Below are 17812 nucleotides of genomic sequence, written 5' to 3' on the forward strand. Positions count from 1 at the left end.
AGGGAAACAATTTTAATCATCAAATCAAAAGGAATGTTCCCTTGTCATCTGAAAATTTTGATAAGAAATATTAATGATTCCACGTATACTCAAAAGCTCTTATATTTTGGGACAGAGGGTGAATGTGAATAGTTTTTTTATTCATGTGTTTGGTCATGGCCACATATTTTTTAGACGATCAACAACTAATCAGTGTGTTCGTTTATTAGCGCATGAGTAAATAGCATCATTGCAATCTCCACCTATGCATGCGCCTAACACCGAAGTGACTCCACACCTTTATCGATGAGATTTAGTTTCAAAATGAAGAGGGTTTTGTTGAGTTGGTCTCAGCATGATTTGTGAATAGACCGAAGGGAGAGTTGTTGCGTTTGTTGACAAATGAATCAATATAACATAGGTTCGAATGGTATGTAAAGGTACATCCAACTCCTGTTAGAACAAATAAGACTAGAAAAGATGTCTAATAACAAACCATGGAATGTTTTAAAGAGTGAAGTAAATGAACAGTACATAAACTTAAGCGGGTGTGATATCTAGGTCCTGAACTCTCAAAAATATTTTTAGTGCCTAAACATGTTTTGGGTGTTATGCAAGTTCAAATGGGTTTCCGTAAACTAACGTGGGGTGCCACGTAGCATCTACATATTAGTGCGATCCACATGTCCGTCACAAATTGAACGGTTATACTTCATATCAAAGTGGGTCCAGTAGTTGTAAATTGATGATAACATGGAAACATGTGGCCATGTGGGGAGAAATAGAAATTATTTAATACTCCCTCCATCTACTTTTCTACTTTTGATAGTTATATTTCCAAATCTGAAAAATTTATTTTTGATAGGCATATTTCAATCCAACAACTTATCATCTTAATGGCTTTCTTGAATTTAATGCGTGACTCTTCATTCTTCCACACTAGATTGGCTACATGGGCATCGAGAAATGTAAATATTAATGAATCGTTTGTTTACGAGGAATGACTAGTAGCATATTTAAATGGATGATAAGTAGAATCACTTATTCTTGGTCTATGTGCTAAAATGAAATATGACTATCAAAAGTAGATGGAGGGAGTATAACTTAGTGACATGCAATTATATAGTCATAGGAGATCAGTTTTGCTATATGTTTATCAATAAATTTTTCTCCTAAAACTTTGTAATTGTAAATACAATGCAATCATAGTGTAATTACGTTGTAACCTGCATACAGTTTTCAATGTAACTGTTGACGAAAAAATCGAACACACCAGCCTAGGAGATCTGCTTAGCTCCAGTGCAGGTCCAAAGGTTGATGAGATGCGGACGTGCCAGTCAGTTTGATCCTGCAACTGACAAGATATGTAAACAGCAGATAAAACAGCCGATCGGCTGACAAGCCGATGGAGTAGTTCCAGCCGATAGCGATAGGGTTTAAGTAATCGGCAATATATCCAATGTAGATAATGATATAAAGGCAATCGGTTGATGATGATGTAATAAAATAACAATATAGTCCAGTATAAACCAATCGGCTAGCATTGATATAACAGAATAAGCACTAATCTGAAGGTTAAAGCATACATCGGCTGGAGGTCCGATGTCATGAAATCCACAAGATTAGATTAAACAGTAAAATCTTTGTTGCCATCGGCTAAATCCAACTTATATGTATATGCAATCCTTATGAGCCGATGCAACGTCTAGATAACTCACCGGCTGAAACCCCGATGAAACCCTTATTGGCAATCAAGAAGCAGGCTAGAGATTATGGTTCTAAACACGACTTAGTAGATCAAACTTAACTGATGCAGCACTAAGTATGAAAAGAAACATAATATCTAGGTAATCAAGCCGTTGACTGAGTTTTCAGGGTGGTAGATGTCTAAGCTAATCTAATCTAGCAACGCGATTTAGCCGATACCGGCAGAAACCCTAAAACGAGGAGCAGCCGATAGAGCTAAATTGATATGCTAAGACTAGATTAACAGAGACATATGATAAATAGGTAGGCAAATATATCATCCAAACTAGAGCAATCCAAGAGGTTGAATGTACTGATGCAGCCTTGAACGACGACGACGTAAACGATACAATTGCCTGGGCCGACGGAACATTAGACTTACCTCTTAGCTGGAGATCGAACACCGATGCAGCCCCGCGTCAGGTGCCAAGTCCCGCCGGACGATAAAATAAAGTAGAAAAGGTAAAAGGTGGCGATGCGCCGAATTGTAATGATCGTGAAGATAGTTTACAATGACTCTGAGTGTACATATTTATACCCATGGGTAGATACTAGTCCTTGTAGGACAAGAAAGAAACTTTCCTAAAGATAAAAGGAAAACATAAAGTCCTTATAGGACACTAAACACACTTTCCTAAAGATAAAAAGGAATCTAACAAACTATTCCTAATTAATAGATACAACTAACTTCTTCGGACTCGATCAGTACGTGGCAATCATCATGAAGCACGTCAACTCAATCCGACAATGATTCCAATATCACCTTGCCAGAATCGGCTACATCGGCTTGCCTTCTCCGATTCGGTAACTACCGATGCACACTGTAGCCGATGCGGTTCCGAAGCCGATTCATACCCTGTTTCTGTTATCGATTTCCTCCCAAATCCGCTTCGGCCTTAAATCCAAATCCGATGTAAATTTACCAAATTTGGTCGTTAACAATAACTTGTATGTAATTTGAATCATTTGGTTTGCTTCACGATTTGTACAAACAAGGAAGGAGAAAAATCACAACATGCGCATACATTAAGGGATTCAGTCCCACGACCTCTGCTTTGTGAAAATAGCATGTTATCATGAGATTTTTTTAAATTACATATACAAGTTATACATAGTTACATATAAGTTACAGTATAATTACACTACGATTGTACTATATTTATATTTTTCAATTTTTAAGAATAAATTTGTCGACAATTGTATAAGAGCAGGTACAATAGCAGACTATTCGCCAGCTACAACCATATTTTAATGAGATAAAAGATGAGAGAGAAGAGTAGCGGGCTACATATCTGTAGCCAGCTGCAGCACGGACTCCAAGACGTAATGTGTGTATGACAGGTGGGACCATATACTAATAGTATAGTAAGCATCTATTGTATGAATTGGCTATTACATTGGCTATAGATAAATTGGAGCTAGTAGTGGGCTATACTATTAAACTTGCTCTAAGTAATCCCATAGGAGATTAGCCCCTTCTTTTCTAGTAGTTTGCATTAGTATGGACTTGGCCTCACAACACCAATTAACTAGTAGTTGCTAAATGGTAGAATAAGGGTTTCGTCTCCAAGAAAAAATGAAAACAATTTATGCTGCAGTGAAGCGCATGCATGAACAAAATGAAGCAAAACAAATAGAATAGAGCAAGCATTGATTTTAGTAAGAACTCATAAACCAACTAATAGCACCCAAATACTTTCAAGTTAGTGTATATATTGTGCCATGAAAATTCATGTGAAAACAGATAGCTTTGACCGATTAGCGCATTGCCATACTACTATGCTCCCAGATAGAGTAGTGACATCCAACAAACTAGCAATAAGATGAAGCTATGAAGGAAAGCCTATGGAATACAACTTCATATATCAATAAACTAATAATAGGCCATCGCTAAGCTGGACGTAGGTTTATTACTCAAAGGAAACACCAAACATGTACAAAAACCTTCTTGAGTCTAATTGGTATCCCCTCAGGAGGGATGGCAAACAAACATGACCTAAATATCAAGTTTCGTATTGCCAAGATTTTCATTAACGACAAAAGGAAAGTAAAGTTTCCGTACCACCTCTATTGCATTCGCTCCTATGTTTTATTGACTACTAATATCCTTGTCGATCGCTATAATGGAATGATTATTTTTAGATTATGGAATATAATTAGGTGGGTTGTGTTGTCCTCATAAGTCCATCTCTATTGTGAATATAATATCTATCTCCATAATGACACCAACGTCTAGAGTTGAGTCCTCCTATCACTGAGAGCAGCAACAATGTAGTTTGATCATGTGTGAGGACAATGGGATGCATGGTCCCTCCAACCAAGGTGATAAGTTATCTACACCGCTAGAGGGCCATAGATTTGGTTGTGGCTTTGTGCACTATGCTCATCATTTTGAGTATCAGTTTTTGCATTTATTTAAATTATGCCAATTTGCAGGATGCAACATTTGCATCCTCTCCACGTGTGTGTTTATAGTTCCAACTTGTTTATTTTGTAGTCATGTACATATTTTTTTACTGTAATTATTATATACAAATTATAAATTTAGGATTTATGACGCATTTCATTCGATGTTGTTGCAAAGCATCAACCCTATACCAATACTGAGGATTACTTGTACCCATATTAGAATGTGATAATGCATTCGATGTTTGTACACGTTGGCAACACAAACATAGCCAAGGGGTCATGCATGTAGTTCTCTTTTTTTTTGTGTCACTTCTTTTTTTCTCCGTGAAAGCGTTTTCTTTTTTTTTCCAGTGATTATCTCGTCGCATACGATGTTTTTCACGAAATTTTTTATTGTATTTTATAAATTGAATCTGTCAGGGTTATGGATACCACATACCTAATAGTAGTTGACTAAATCTCGGCAGGACCCACCGCATACCATGTCTTATACGGAAACAACCTTCGCATATAGGAGGAGTTCCGCATAAGGAAGGATGACTAGAGTTCTACATGGAAACGACAAGGACTACTCGGATTGTATCCATATTGGTTTTCCTAGTTCTACTTGGACAAGGGGATACCCATGGGTATAAATACAAAACCCCCTAGGAGGAAAGGGGACACAATCAACATACAGGGACAACATAGACGCCACAAAGCCATAAGCCAATACAAGCCAACATACGCCAAGACAAGACGCCGGATATCGACTTCAGGGATAAGCACGGCTAGTCCCCTACAGTGTCTCCGGATACTGTCAGGAGAGACGAAAGCGCTATCTCTGATCTCGTCGGGCACAGATTCGAGGAGGAAGACTACCCTGTTGTCGACTACGAGTCGGAACTTCAGACCTCCATGTCGACAACAATTAGATAGGCTACCCCAAATATTGTACTGGTGTGATTATGGTGAATAAAGTGGAACTTCGGCTTCGGCCAACAGGATGTAGGGCTATTACCTGACAATTCAGGGGCCCGAATGTCACACCCCGAAGTTCTCCTCCCAAGCCTAAAATTTAATTTATAAATGACCCTAAGAAAATACCAGTGCAAAGCAAGAGTAAACCCTTTTAAATCAATGCAGATAATAATCGGAATTGACATGTGGAATTTTTCTTGAGTTCTACATGTCGAAATTCACTAACAGGATTTTTAGTGGAATTTTCAGAGCTCTAGAAATAATTTTAACCAATTAAAATTGAGCAAGCAATATTTTAATTCCAGGGAAAATCCTTTTTCCTTTTTCTTTTTCTTTTTCCTCCTTTTTTCGAATGGGCCGCTGGCCCATTCTCTCCTTTCCTCCCCCCCTCCTCCCTGCTGGGCCGGCCGCAGGCCGAGGCCCAGCCAGGCCGCCCCGCCGCCCTCCTCTCCCGGGGTCGCCGACAGGTGGGGCCCACCTGTCGGGTCCTTCCCCCACCTCCCGCCGCTCCCGCCGCGCCGCCGCGCCCGCAACCGCCGCCGCGCCCACGTCTCCGCCTCCTTCGGGCCACGACGACCACGCCCGCACGTGCGCCGCGTTCCCCGCGCCCACTCCCCTCTCTCTCCAGCTCGCGCCCGCGCCCGAGATGGCCGTGATTCGATTTTCGAATCCCGCCTCTCTCTCCTCCCCCACTTCCCCACGTCGGCCGGCGATTCCCGCCTCTCCCGGCCACGTCCGGTCCTCTCTCTCCCTATTTAAGCTCCTCCGTCGCCCCCCTCTCGCTTTTTCCCCATTTCGCCGAACTCTCCCGAGTCTCCCATCGCTCCCGCGCCGTGCAACCACCCGCCGCCGCCGTTTCCGCTACTCCGGCCGCCGCTAGCTGCCGCTAGGCTCGCCGCCGCACCGCGCCGTCGCCGCCGTCGGGTTCGCGTGGCCGAGATCCACCCCGTCCACCCCTCCTTCGTCGAGGTTCGCCGCCGGAGCGCCTTTCCCATCGTGCGACGATGAGGGTCGCCATGTCCGCCGCTTTCGGCCGGCATTCCCGTCTCCTATGGCCCCTCTCTTCCTCTCTAATCTCTTTCTTTTCGTTCTTTAGGTCATCCCGGTCGCCGTCCGCCGCGTGTCGACCTCCCTCCGTCGCCCCTCGTCGCCGGACGCCGCCGTCCCCTCCGGTGAGGACTCCCTCCCCTTTCTTTTTCTTCCCCAATTCCCCGTGCGTCGCCGCCGCCCGCGCTCGCCGTCGCCTTCGGTCGTTGCCGCCGTCCGCTGCCGCCGCTTTCGCGTCGCTTTTGCGCCGTCGCCTCCGCCGCCGGATGCCGTCGCCGGCAACGCGACGCGCGCGTGCCGCCGCCGGATGCCGTCGCCGGCAACGCGACGCGCGCGTGCCGCCGCCGTTAGCCCTGGCCGGCCGGTCGGCTTTGATGCCGAGCCGAGCCCGGCGGCCGCCTCTATCGCCGCCCGTCCGATCGGCCCCGAGGGCGATCTGGGCCGTCGGTTCCGTGGACCGGCGGTGGACCACCCGCGTGGTCCCGGTCCACGGTGAACCGCTCTCCCCTGAGCCGCTGACCAGTGGGCCCCGCTTGCTGGCGCCGCACCCCCTCCGTGCTGACGTCAGCCCTGGAAAATATTGCGCAATAAATTATTTAAGGATTTTTGTTATAGTAATAAACACAGTGAATCTTCTAAAATTCATAATTAATTCATCCGAGCTCCGTTTAAGCCCATTCAAGTCTCAGTAAATCAAGAAAAATGTGTAGAATCCATTAAAAATGGTTTTGTTCCCTGTTTCAGTAGTCTTATAGCCTGGTTGCAATGTTTGCTTTGTATGTCGCTAGATTCCGGTTCCTCCGACGCTCCGGTGTACTTCGAAATAGTCGCTGAGGTTCCTCCAGCAGCAGAGCAAGACAAGTCATGCTTATCACTTGAACATGTTGATCCTATATTGCAAATGCTCTATTGTTTTCTTTCAAATATTGCATTGTTTTATAATGTTACTATGGGATGTTTACCTATTGTCATAACCATGCTATTGTTGAACCATGTCTCTTTGTTAGCTTGGGGTTATAACATGATTAGAGTTTGGACTAGGAATTACTTAGCCATGCTTAGTTCAACTAGTTCACAATGGGGAAGATCTTATTAATGATTAGACTGTTGGTTCTAATGGTTTTGTTGGATTAGTGCCACCGCTTTGGTGGTGCATGGTTTTGCTGGTCGCACCCATGGCAGTTAAGGACCGGTTCGCGGGATGCCCTGGAAAAACTTATCGTACTTACCACAAGCCAGCGTGGGCAACGGCTGGGCTTGTAGTGTAGCTTTCCTCTAGCCGACGCATCCAGGCAAGGGTGGGCGTGATGGAGTTTGGATGGGCCCTGCGACGGCCTATGCGGCTTCCGGATTCACCTAGGCACGAGAGGGGACTTGCCCGCTGCCTTGCGAGGAGTGGGGGTGAAACCTGAGGTGTGGTGTGCTTGGTCAGAGGGGGTTATGCGAATGGTCCTGTCACGGCCTCTTTCCGGTATGTCGTGGTGGCATGTCGGCGCACGGAAATGTGTCGTGGGGCTGTGTCTTGTGGGTACAGTTGTACATCTCTGATCAGAGTAAAACTATTCGAATAGCCATGCCTGCGGTTATGGGCGGTCAACCAGATTCACCGTGATTAGTCTCACCCTAGTGTAATCTTTTGAAATTGGATAGTTTAGGTGGATGGTTGGGCCTGTCGCAACGTGGGATAGCGTTGGACAGTGGATAGTTAATATTAATTAATTATTACAACTGTTTAATCTTTCAACTTCTGTTTATAAATGCTCGCTTTATGCAAATGAACCACTTTAGCTCTTCTTTGATGATTCCCTGCATCATGCCTCTATTCCGGTATGACTTGCTGAGTACAGTGGGTAGTACTCAGTCTTGCTCTAATTTTCCCAACCCCAGAGCACGAGTATGTGTCAGACGAAGGTTTCTCCGAGGAGTAGGCTTCGTCCGTGCCGTCGAGGATGCCTGTGGAGTGGTGTTCCCGCTGCAGTTCTAGTCAAGGCTTAGCTTCTGTTGTCTTTCTTTCTTTCCGCTGCATTTATGTAAGACTTTTATGATGTTTGTAAGACGTGGATCTGAATGTCAACATTGTCGTCTGTGTACCCCGGCCGGTCCTGGACGGGGATTTTAATGCACATTCTGCTTGGAATTCTATTCGGGAATTTCTGGGCGTGGCAAGTTGGTATCAGAGCCGACCTTGACCGTAGGACAAGCCAAATGGAAAAACCTAAGAGCCCTCTGAATCCTTTTCATTGCATATGTTCTTTGCAATTGGATTTGTTCCGGGAAAATTGGGATCTGTTCTTGTGGTTCAAGGGAAAAATCTTGGTCGCTCGTTTAAGTGAGATTTGTCAAAAACAAGTCAGTCCAGGGTTTTAGTAAAACTGTTGAGATTTATTCGTCAGTCAGTTGGGATTTGATGGGTGAAATGCATTAGGTCCTAGCTCAAGAACATGGGTAGCAAGGTATTTATGCTCTTATTGTTATTATTAGTATGTATCTAATTTCCCCATTATTTTATCGTTATGTGAGTCTGTCTTATTTATTCGCTCTCATGCAAAATGATCTATGCATAAAATTTCGCTCTTATTCGATTCGCTTATTTGAGTCTTTTATTGCTTTATTTAAATTTGGATTTGAGCATGCATTGATCCTACTCCTTTGTCTTCTCTAGATGGCCGGCCACTCACCCAACCACCGTGGAGAAGGCATGATCGACTTTGTGGCAGAGTTGGCACGTATGACACTGGTGGTGGGCTACCCCAACGCGCCAGAGTACACGACGGTTCCACCGCTCAGTGGCGAGCTTCCTCACCGTGTTCGCTTGGAGGTCCACGGCTACGTGGGTACCTGCCTAGCTAATATGGTGGTTGAGGCATCTGGAGGCACAGCAGATCACGCCTGTCAGGAGGCAGCATACCTGATGATGGCCAGACTACGGGAGCGCCACAACTACATCTTCCACGACACGGCGTACCGATTTCACCCTCGTCGAGCCAGTGGTGATGATGTCAGTACCTTCCGTCCGACAGCCGGCGAGAACGACACCACCTTTGGTCACATGTGTGCTGTGATGAGAGGATTGGATAGGATGCACTCGGACCTGCACAAGGCGACCAAGGCCTTGAATGATGGGAAGCTCATGAGGATCGTCGCTCTGAAGGACGAGATAGCGCGCCTGAAGAGGGAGAATGCTCAGTTAAAGGGTCTTCCCGCGCCAGGAGGAGACGTGGATCTGAATGTCAACATTGTCGTCTGTGTACCCCGGCCGGTCCTGGACGGGGATTTTAATGCACATTCTGCTTGGAATTCTATTCGGGAATTTCTGGGCGTGGCACCGAACCTATATAAAAATCCATGTCTCCATCTCTTTTACCTCAATCTCGCATATATCCTAGTACCAACGATCCCCATATTATGCAAATACCGGAATCGCGACATCAAACGTCGATAGAATCTTTCAACTCAAATTTAAGTTGAAAGTTTTTGAAATTTAAGTTGAATGCTTTTGAATTTTGAGATGAAAATTTTCAAATTTAAATTGAATGCTTTGAATTTTGAGATGAAATTTTTTAAATTTGAGTTAAAAGTTTTCAAACCTGAGTTAAATTTTCAATCTCGACTTGATTTTTTTTAAATTTGAGTTTGATGTTTTCAACTCTGAGTTAAAAATTTTCAAATCTTCATTGAAAGTTTTTAAATCGGAGTTGAAAATTTCAAAAAGTTCAAAATCTTTAGCTTGAAAATTTTCAAACCCAAGTTAAAAGTTTCAAACATTAATTTGAAACTTTTTAAATCCTGACTTGAACGTTTAAATTTAAGTTGGATGTTTTTAAATCTTTGACTTGAAAATTTAAATTTTAACTTATTAGTTTTCAAATCTGAGTTGAAAGTTTTCAACGAGTGAAGAGAAAGTAGATTGGATAAGGTGTACGCTGCTTCGCTCACTTCCGTATGTCTCCTTCAAATAGAAACCCCTATAATCGCAGCTACTGGGATGAGGGCCTGTTTAGATTTCTTGGCAAAATTTTACACCCTATCACATCGAATGTTTGGACACATGCATGGAGTATTAAATATAAATGAAAAAAAAAACTAATTACACATATTGCGTGTAAATTGCGAGACGAATCTTTTAAGCCTAATTACGTCATGATTTGACAATGTGGTGGTACAGTAAATATTTGCTAATGACGGATTAATTAGGCTTAATAAATTTGTCTCGCGGTTTATAGGCGGATTCTGCAATTAGTTTTGTTATTAGACTATGTTTAATACTTCAAATATATGTCCGTACATTCAATGTTACAAGCTAAAACTTTAGCAGCATATGCCATGCTAGCCTTCGTACTACTACTTTGTAAGGAATTTTTTTTTCAGATTAGAGTTTCTATCTAGACTCTATTTTGGGCCTGTTCACTTTGATGCCATTTTCAACCTTACCAAATTTTAGTAAAGTTACCAAAAATATGGCTACATTTAATTTGCTGCCAAATTTTGTTAACTATATAAGAAATCCTTACCAGGTTTTTTTTAGCATCAAATTTAACAGGCGCTTGGATACTGAAAGATTGGAATTCAGTTTTCTACCCTTTGCGAATTTGCGAATCAGAACAGCAAAAACCTAAGCAAACCCTAGCTCCGGCGATGCCTCCCGCTGCCGCCGCGGAGGCGGAGATCTCCCCGCCGCCCCCGGCGGCCGACGGGGGGGCCATAGCGGATACGGCGGAGGCTGGTGTCGCGGCTGAGAAGGAGAGTGACGGGATGGAGGTGGAGGATCGCGGCGAGGTGGTCTCCCAGGAGGCCACGGCGGTGAAGCCGGATGAGGCGGAGGAGCCCGAGGAGGATCCTGAGGAAGTCGGCGAGGGGGCCGAGGAGGCGCCGGCGGCGGGTCCTGGAGACGTCGCGGCCGCCGCGGCTGAGTCGGGGCCCGTCGCGATGGAGGCCGGTGATGGGGAGCCGGCGCTGGAGGTGGCCATTACTGCCCATGAGCCGGTGGAAGAGGAGCCCAAGGATGTAATGGAGACGGGCGAGGAAGCAATAGAGCCGGAGGAGGATGAGGAACCAGAAGAGGCAGAGGTAGAGGAGGATGAGGAACCAGAAGAGTTGGAGATGGAGGAGGAGGAACCTGAAGATGCAGATTCAGAGGAGTCGATGGAGGAGGAGGCAGGCTCAGAGGTCTCTGAAGAAGAAGCTGCGGCGGATGGTACGTAGAACCTATGCATTTTGATTGTGTAGTTTCTTAATTTCTTAGTGCAATGGTAACTTCTATTTGGTAGAATCGGCAAAGACAGGGAGAGGCAGAGGGAGGCCTGGCCTCCCCTAACCGAATAATATTTGTCGAGTAGCTGCTAAGCACTCTTGTAATTTATATATGGTGTCTAATTGCTGCGTGTTAGACTTTACATGCCAATATGCTAGTCTGCAAAAAGCAATTGAGGCCTGGCCTCCCAACCGAATAATATCTGTCGAGTACCTGCTAAGCACTCCTATAATTATATATGGTGATTAATTGCTGCGCGTTAGATTTTACATGCCAATATGCTAGTCTGCAACAAACAATCCATCCCTAAAAAAAGAAAAAAACAATGAAAGAATCTTAAAGCGGAATTGCTAGGCCTCTTGGCTGTTACTAAGTAATTCATTATCTGATAAAAAAGCAAAAGCATGAACTTAGCCTCTAATATCCATTTATTTGTAACCACAGATTTACCTCGCCACTATAATTTCGATTCCTAAAATCTTAGCATGTTATATACTCCATCGGTCTCAAAATAAGTTATTTCTGGAGTTCAAAATTTGTCCCAAAATATGCTGATTTCTATCCATATTTTTATACTGGGTCCACAAATAGGGCATTTCTATCTATTCAATACCATTTACCTACCTACCGTATTAATTCTCTTCATACTAATTTGAATCCCGATTGATAGGAATCAATTTATTATGAGACCAAGGGAGTACATCTTGTGTTCCGCCGGTGATAAATGGTAGACGAAAAATACTATATTGTCCAAATATAGATATGTTGATATGATTTGTTATCCATGGAAAATGATTGAAATTTCCATGTATTGTCATGCTAAATTTCTACTATCATCGTCAGTCGGTATGTAAGGAATGTTGCCCCCTGCATGTTTAAATCCTGGCTCTGCCACTGACTCGTAGTTGGAACTGATAAGGTTGAGGGGCTATTCAGTTGAATGAACAAGATTTTGATGCGTACTGCATGAATATTCGGATACTTGTTGGATGGTACCAACTAGTCTTTACTTTTAAAATTACAGATTTATTTGCTTATTGAGAGGGAACAGTTGAGTCAAAAGGGCTGTAATGCTGTATGGTGTGAAAACAGCTGCTTGCTAATTTATCTTTGCCCAATATCAACATTTTGTCAGCCTGTTACACAAGGTTGGTTTCCGGCCAAAACCTCAAGTGTTATCTGAAACCATATCTTATGATGGCTAAACCCTTCAGTTTTGTTTTATTTGTTCAGTAATACCACATGTTAGAATCTAATTTGAGGTGCAAATAGTAGCAGGGGTCTCTACTGACTATATTTTTTTATAGATATTAAAATCTCTTTAACTAATTTCAAAGATTATTATGCTGAGATGAGCATTATGTACGAGAATATTTCTATTTCATTGTTTCTTGTGCCCTACCTTCTATGTCCAACTACCCAATAGTTATAGATGGGTCACCTTTTTTCCTTTGATACTCCAGACATGAAGGAAATAGCTGACAAGGATTCTGAAGAAGCTCAAGATGAAGATAAACATGGGGATAATCATAAGGGTGAAGTTGCTGACCAATTGAGCAATGATGAGGATGTTGGTGGACGTGAAAATGATGAATCACCAAATGATGAACTCGACACCTCATTGCTTGTGCTGGATTCAGTTCCAGATGGGAATGACAAAACCCTTGAATTATTTGTCGGTGGCTTGCCTAAGGACTGTGTTGAAGAGGACATTAGAGTGGTGTTTTCTCAATGTGGAGAGGTTGAATCTATTAGAATAGTTAAAAAGAGAAAGCGCATTGCATTCGTTCGTTATGCAGATATCAGTGCCACAAAGAAGGCTCTTACTGAATTTAAGGATGGAATCAAGGTTTTGATTTTATGATGCTTTCAGTCCTTTGAATGGTTTGACTTTGAATCAGTCGTTGCTTATGGAGTAATGATCGTATTCCCTCTTTCATGTTTTCGTTAGGTAAATGGCAAAAGTGTCAGAGTATCTGTTGCTGAACCTCATAGAAAATCTAGTGAGCAGAAGGCTCTTACGAAGGTAATAATCCAGTGCCAGTTTAGCATATTAAAGTTGTTCTCTGAAGTTCTATTTTTCTTTTCCTTATTTTATTCCTTCAACGTTTTTTTACTAGCACCTATTTGAACCATTCAATGGACTAGGCTTTTTAGTGGAATCCTGATTCAGAAACAACAGTTCAAGCGTCATGATTGATGACGGCATAGAAAGCCATGAGAGCATTGGTGGGGAGAGGAATGTTTTGTACTTAAATAAAACTTAAAACATTCTTTCTAGTGCTTTGGCTTGGAAGTTATTTTGCGCTTAATATAAAACATAAAGCATGCTATTTTTTCTTGCTCATATTGCTATTTCTGTAGGTTAAAACAGTATATCTGGAACATTTTCCTCGTTCTTGGGATGAGAGAAATATCGAAGAATGCTGTGAAGGATATGGGAATATTCAAAAAGTTAACATTTTGCGGTCAAAAAAGAAAGTTGTTTCTTTTGTTGAATTCTCATCACGGAAGAGTGCGTTAGCTTGTGTCGAAGGAATAAGCAAGGCCAAGATCAATGATAGGGAAGTTAAGGTATTTTATATCTTTACTCATACCACTGTTGAATCCAATCCAAGTACCACTTTTGCTTTCTTTGTTTTACCTAATTTGGCTGACATGGCTTTTCTCACTCCATATCTAGTTGGCTGCAAGTCTTGCTCGACCACAATCTAAAGTTCAACTGGCCAATGAGAGTAGTAAGGGTGGTTTCAATGTCCACAGTGGTGCAACTTCTAAAAGTCCTGATAAATCTAAAATGAAAAAGGACCAGACAGACGAGACTATTGTGAAGAAATCACAGCTTAAATTGTTGAAAGGTGATGAGAGCAAGCTGCCCTCCAAAGATGATGTGGAAGTGCCACAAACATCAACCCATTCCAAAGGAAAAGCGAAAGTTGGAAAGCGTCAAAATACATCTATAGATGAAAGGCCATCAAAGAAATCACGGGAGAGTGGTATGTTCTCTCTGTCAATTCTATGATGTGAATTATAATGTGAAATAGAACTCACCACGTTAATTTCTGAAAGGTGAGAGCAAGCTGACCTCTCAAGATGAAGGGGAAGTCGGGAAGAGCAAAAGTAAATCTGTAAATGAAAGGCCATTGAAGAAAGCATCGAAAAACCGTATGATCTCTCTGTCAATTTCGATTTTAAAATTATTTGATTAAGGAAGTGGTTATCAATAATAATTCACCAATGTAAACTACTGAAAGGTGATGACGTTAAGCTGCCTTCGCAAAGTGGTTTGGAAGAACCACAAACATCCAACCGTTCTAAGCGCAAAAGGAAAGTCCGGAAGAATAGAAGTACAACTGTAAATGAAAGACCAGTGGAGAAAGCATGGAAGAATCGTATGTTCTTTCTGTCGATTCTCGTTTTATAAGTTGTTTGATTAATGGATTGTATTTCTGATACTTTATATTCTGCAGGAAATATTAAGCATCCTGCAGGTTCTCGATATGTAACTAGCAACCAAGCTTACCCCACTGTGGGTGCAACTTCCAGATCTAAACCACATTCCCATGATTTGGTAGTATAGCACTTCAAGTTTATTGATCTTGAGTTATTGACATTCTTAATTCTAATGAACATTATTCTTGCATGTTTGTTTTGGTCACTGACGTGTTCATGTTTTTAGGCACCTCATGCTGGATTCATCCCTCCTTCAAGTCGTGTTCAAAGGACTCCTGCACGTGATCACCAAAGGTTCATTTTTTTTTTCAGCTTGTTACTTCTTTGGTTCTGATCAGATCTTAGCCTCTTACTAATCCTATTATTTCCATGTTTTTGCAGAACTGCACCGTACAATATCCGTCAGATCAGTGGTTCTCCTTATGCTAGAGGTACATTGTTGAAAATGATTCATTCTGTTTACATATGCATGTATTAATATTTTAGTAATTATCCCACATAGTATGCATTATCAGTGAGATGAGTTGCATCTGTTTTGTTATCTTTGTAATAATCTTTGTTTTAGTTTTATCTGGTGTTATTTTCGTAATTCTATTTTGTTGACAAAACTTATCGTGGGTCTACCTGGCATATGGTAGACTGTTTGACAACTGCAATTATATACCTGGAATAATTTACGCTATGGAGTACCTACTTCTGTGTCATGCCCTCTGACATTCCTTTTGTGCTCTTGTCCACAACCTGCCTTGCCATGGTCTTGTTGTGGCCATTTTGCTTAGGCTAGTACCAGAGTCTTTATCAGTCACACATATATTGCAATTGAAGTCTTACAACTGTTCAGTGTACAATTTTTTGCTTAGTCTGGCTACTAAGTGTACTATATACATAAAACAGATGTTCAGATTCTGTAGAAGTTTGCAATTTATACAATAATTTTAGAAGCTAGCAAAGCTTGTGGCACCATCTAGGTTTGTGAACCCTCAAGTTACCCTTCTATACAATGGGCCCTTTTGATTAATCGTAACTCTAGTTTAATACTCTATCACTGCAAGGGTCATATGAACCATAATCATGGAAATTTTCCGCTGAACCTAGCATCAAAAGAAAGGAATAAGTACATTTATTCCCTCCTTTTGTTTGAGTGGAGTTCACCCTTAACTATAAGCAGTCAAACTTCCATCTCATAACTATAAATTCTGCCAGTGTATTATGTGCACAACAAGATGGGACTCCCAGTTTGGTACTAGTGAATTGATATTACTTGAAATCTTTGTAGTCTGTCATTAGTTGTCAAGAAGATGCTGCCTAAGTTATAACTTTTTCACAACTCTTATAATTTGTAGTTTAATTTTCGTTTGTTCCTTTTGCCAGAAAGAGTAGCTCCGCGACCAGCATATTCTGTTCACACAAGCAATGCTGCTGGATACGAGGTATGTTGATTACTGATGTTGGCATGCTTGTTTAATTTACACTAGAATATGAGCTAGAATTGGTTAAGAGTCAATATGAATACAGATCTCTAGTGCCCACATGCACCTCGTTTGAAAGTTTATACGTGATTATAAATAAAAGATACCTCCTGAAGAAGTTACTAACATTTATAGTTTCTACTTTCTGGAAATAATCTTTACTGTTCTGCAGTAAATGTATTGCATTCCAACACAGGAAATTGCATTTAAACCAGATGAGAGATACAGTTCTTGTTACCTATCAACTTCTAAATAAGGACAAAGGCTCTCTTTGGATGTTTTTTTTTCCTTGAACACGCAAGAGACTTTGGATGGTTATTGGGGCTATAAAAACTTCTTATGCCACGTTAGAAATTTCTGATAACTTTGGTGATGCACATTTAATTATTCTTTTACAGCACGCTAGTAATTTTTCTAAATCAGCTTTGACAATCTTTTGGAAATTATATCATCATATTGGCCATGCTGATTTTTCCTTTTTTTTTGTTTTTTTTTTTGTGATGCCCTTGCAGGCTGGATATGCATACACCTACCTTCCCCCACCACCACCACCTCCACCTAGTATATCTTATCATCCACCTCCTCCGGCAAGTATATCTTATCATCCGGGGAGTGGCCCATACATCATACGAAGATACTACTGACTGAAAATCCAGGTGGCTACAGCAGTCAACATGCCTCACCATGGTCTCATGGTAACATACTTTACAGCTCAGTGGCAACCTTGATGCTGGAAATGTACAAGTTTAATTGAATTGTAGATAGTTTTGTTTGTTTCTTTCTTTGTGAAATCAGATGTACATGCTTTGGTTGTTCAGTTCAAAAATGTCGTTCTAGGGAAATAAGAACCTGTGCCTTGTCTCGTTGGCTATTAAAAAAGGGGTGAAAATAATAAGAAATGCAGAATGTCTGTTGTTAAGCATGATTTCTTGGAGGGGGCACAGCGTGGAACTATTTGTTTGTAAATTAATCTTTGACTGTACGAAATCATTGTCCACTAACAGTGGTCAAATTAGCATATACTACCAAACCACGCCCTATCAACACAGTGGTAGATTTTGTTTGTGGAATATGACTACTCACCATTAAAAAAAAAGAAAATACTGATTGGATTGCTACGTATACGTCACGTAGGATAAAACCGCTCTGGATTGAGGTAAGGGGGGTAATTTGTCCGGAATTAAAAGTTCAGGGTAAATGATGTCTGGTTTTCGAGTTTAGGGGGTAATTCGATCAACCACGATAGTTTAGGGGGTAATTCGTACTTTTTCCTATAAAAAAATAACGTTACTACGTGCAAGATATTTTCTTTTATCCTTGTCATTTACTTTAATATAAAAAAAAGAGAGTAAATTTCATAAAACTGCAAATATTTTGTACAGTCTATTATAAAACTACATATTTAAGAACTTTTCCACAAAATTAAAGATTCAGTGGCTTCATTTATCACAAAACTACAGGTACTTTGCACAATATATCACAAACTACAGATTTAAGT

At 41.6% G+C, this 17812-nt stretch overlaps 1 protein-coding gene across 1 annotated transcript; it reads left to right on the forward strand.

The window, feature by feature from the left end:
• Positions 1-10702: 10702 nt before the first annotated feature.
• On the forward strand, positions 10703-17233 carry LOC4348177 (nucleolar protein 12). The gene is made up of 12 exons (XM_015757224.3): positions 10703-11335; positions 12856-13241; positions 13344-13418; positions 13757-13966; positions 14076-14388; positions 14462-14557; positions 14647-14784; positions 14863-14963; positions 15072-15139; positions 15227-15276; positions 16217-16275; positions 16827-17233. The coding sequence occupies exons 1-12, from the start codon at positions 10777-10779 to the stop codon at positions 16956-16958; spliced, it is 2187 nt and encodes a 728-aa protein (XP_015612710.1). The 5' UTR covers positions 10703-10776; the 3' UTR covers positions 16959-17233.
• The last annotated feature ends 579 nt before the right edge of the window (positions 17234-17812 follow it).

The sequence above is a fragment of the Oryza sativa genome, chromosome 10 (assembly GCF_034140825.1).
Source record: "Oryza sativa Japonica Group chromosome 10, ASM3414082v1".
NCBI lineage: Eukaryota > Viridiplantae > Streptophyta > Magnoliopsida > Poales > Poaceae > Oryza > Oryza sativa.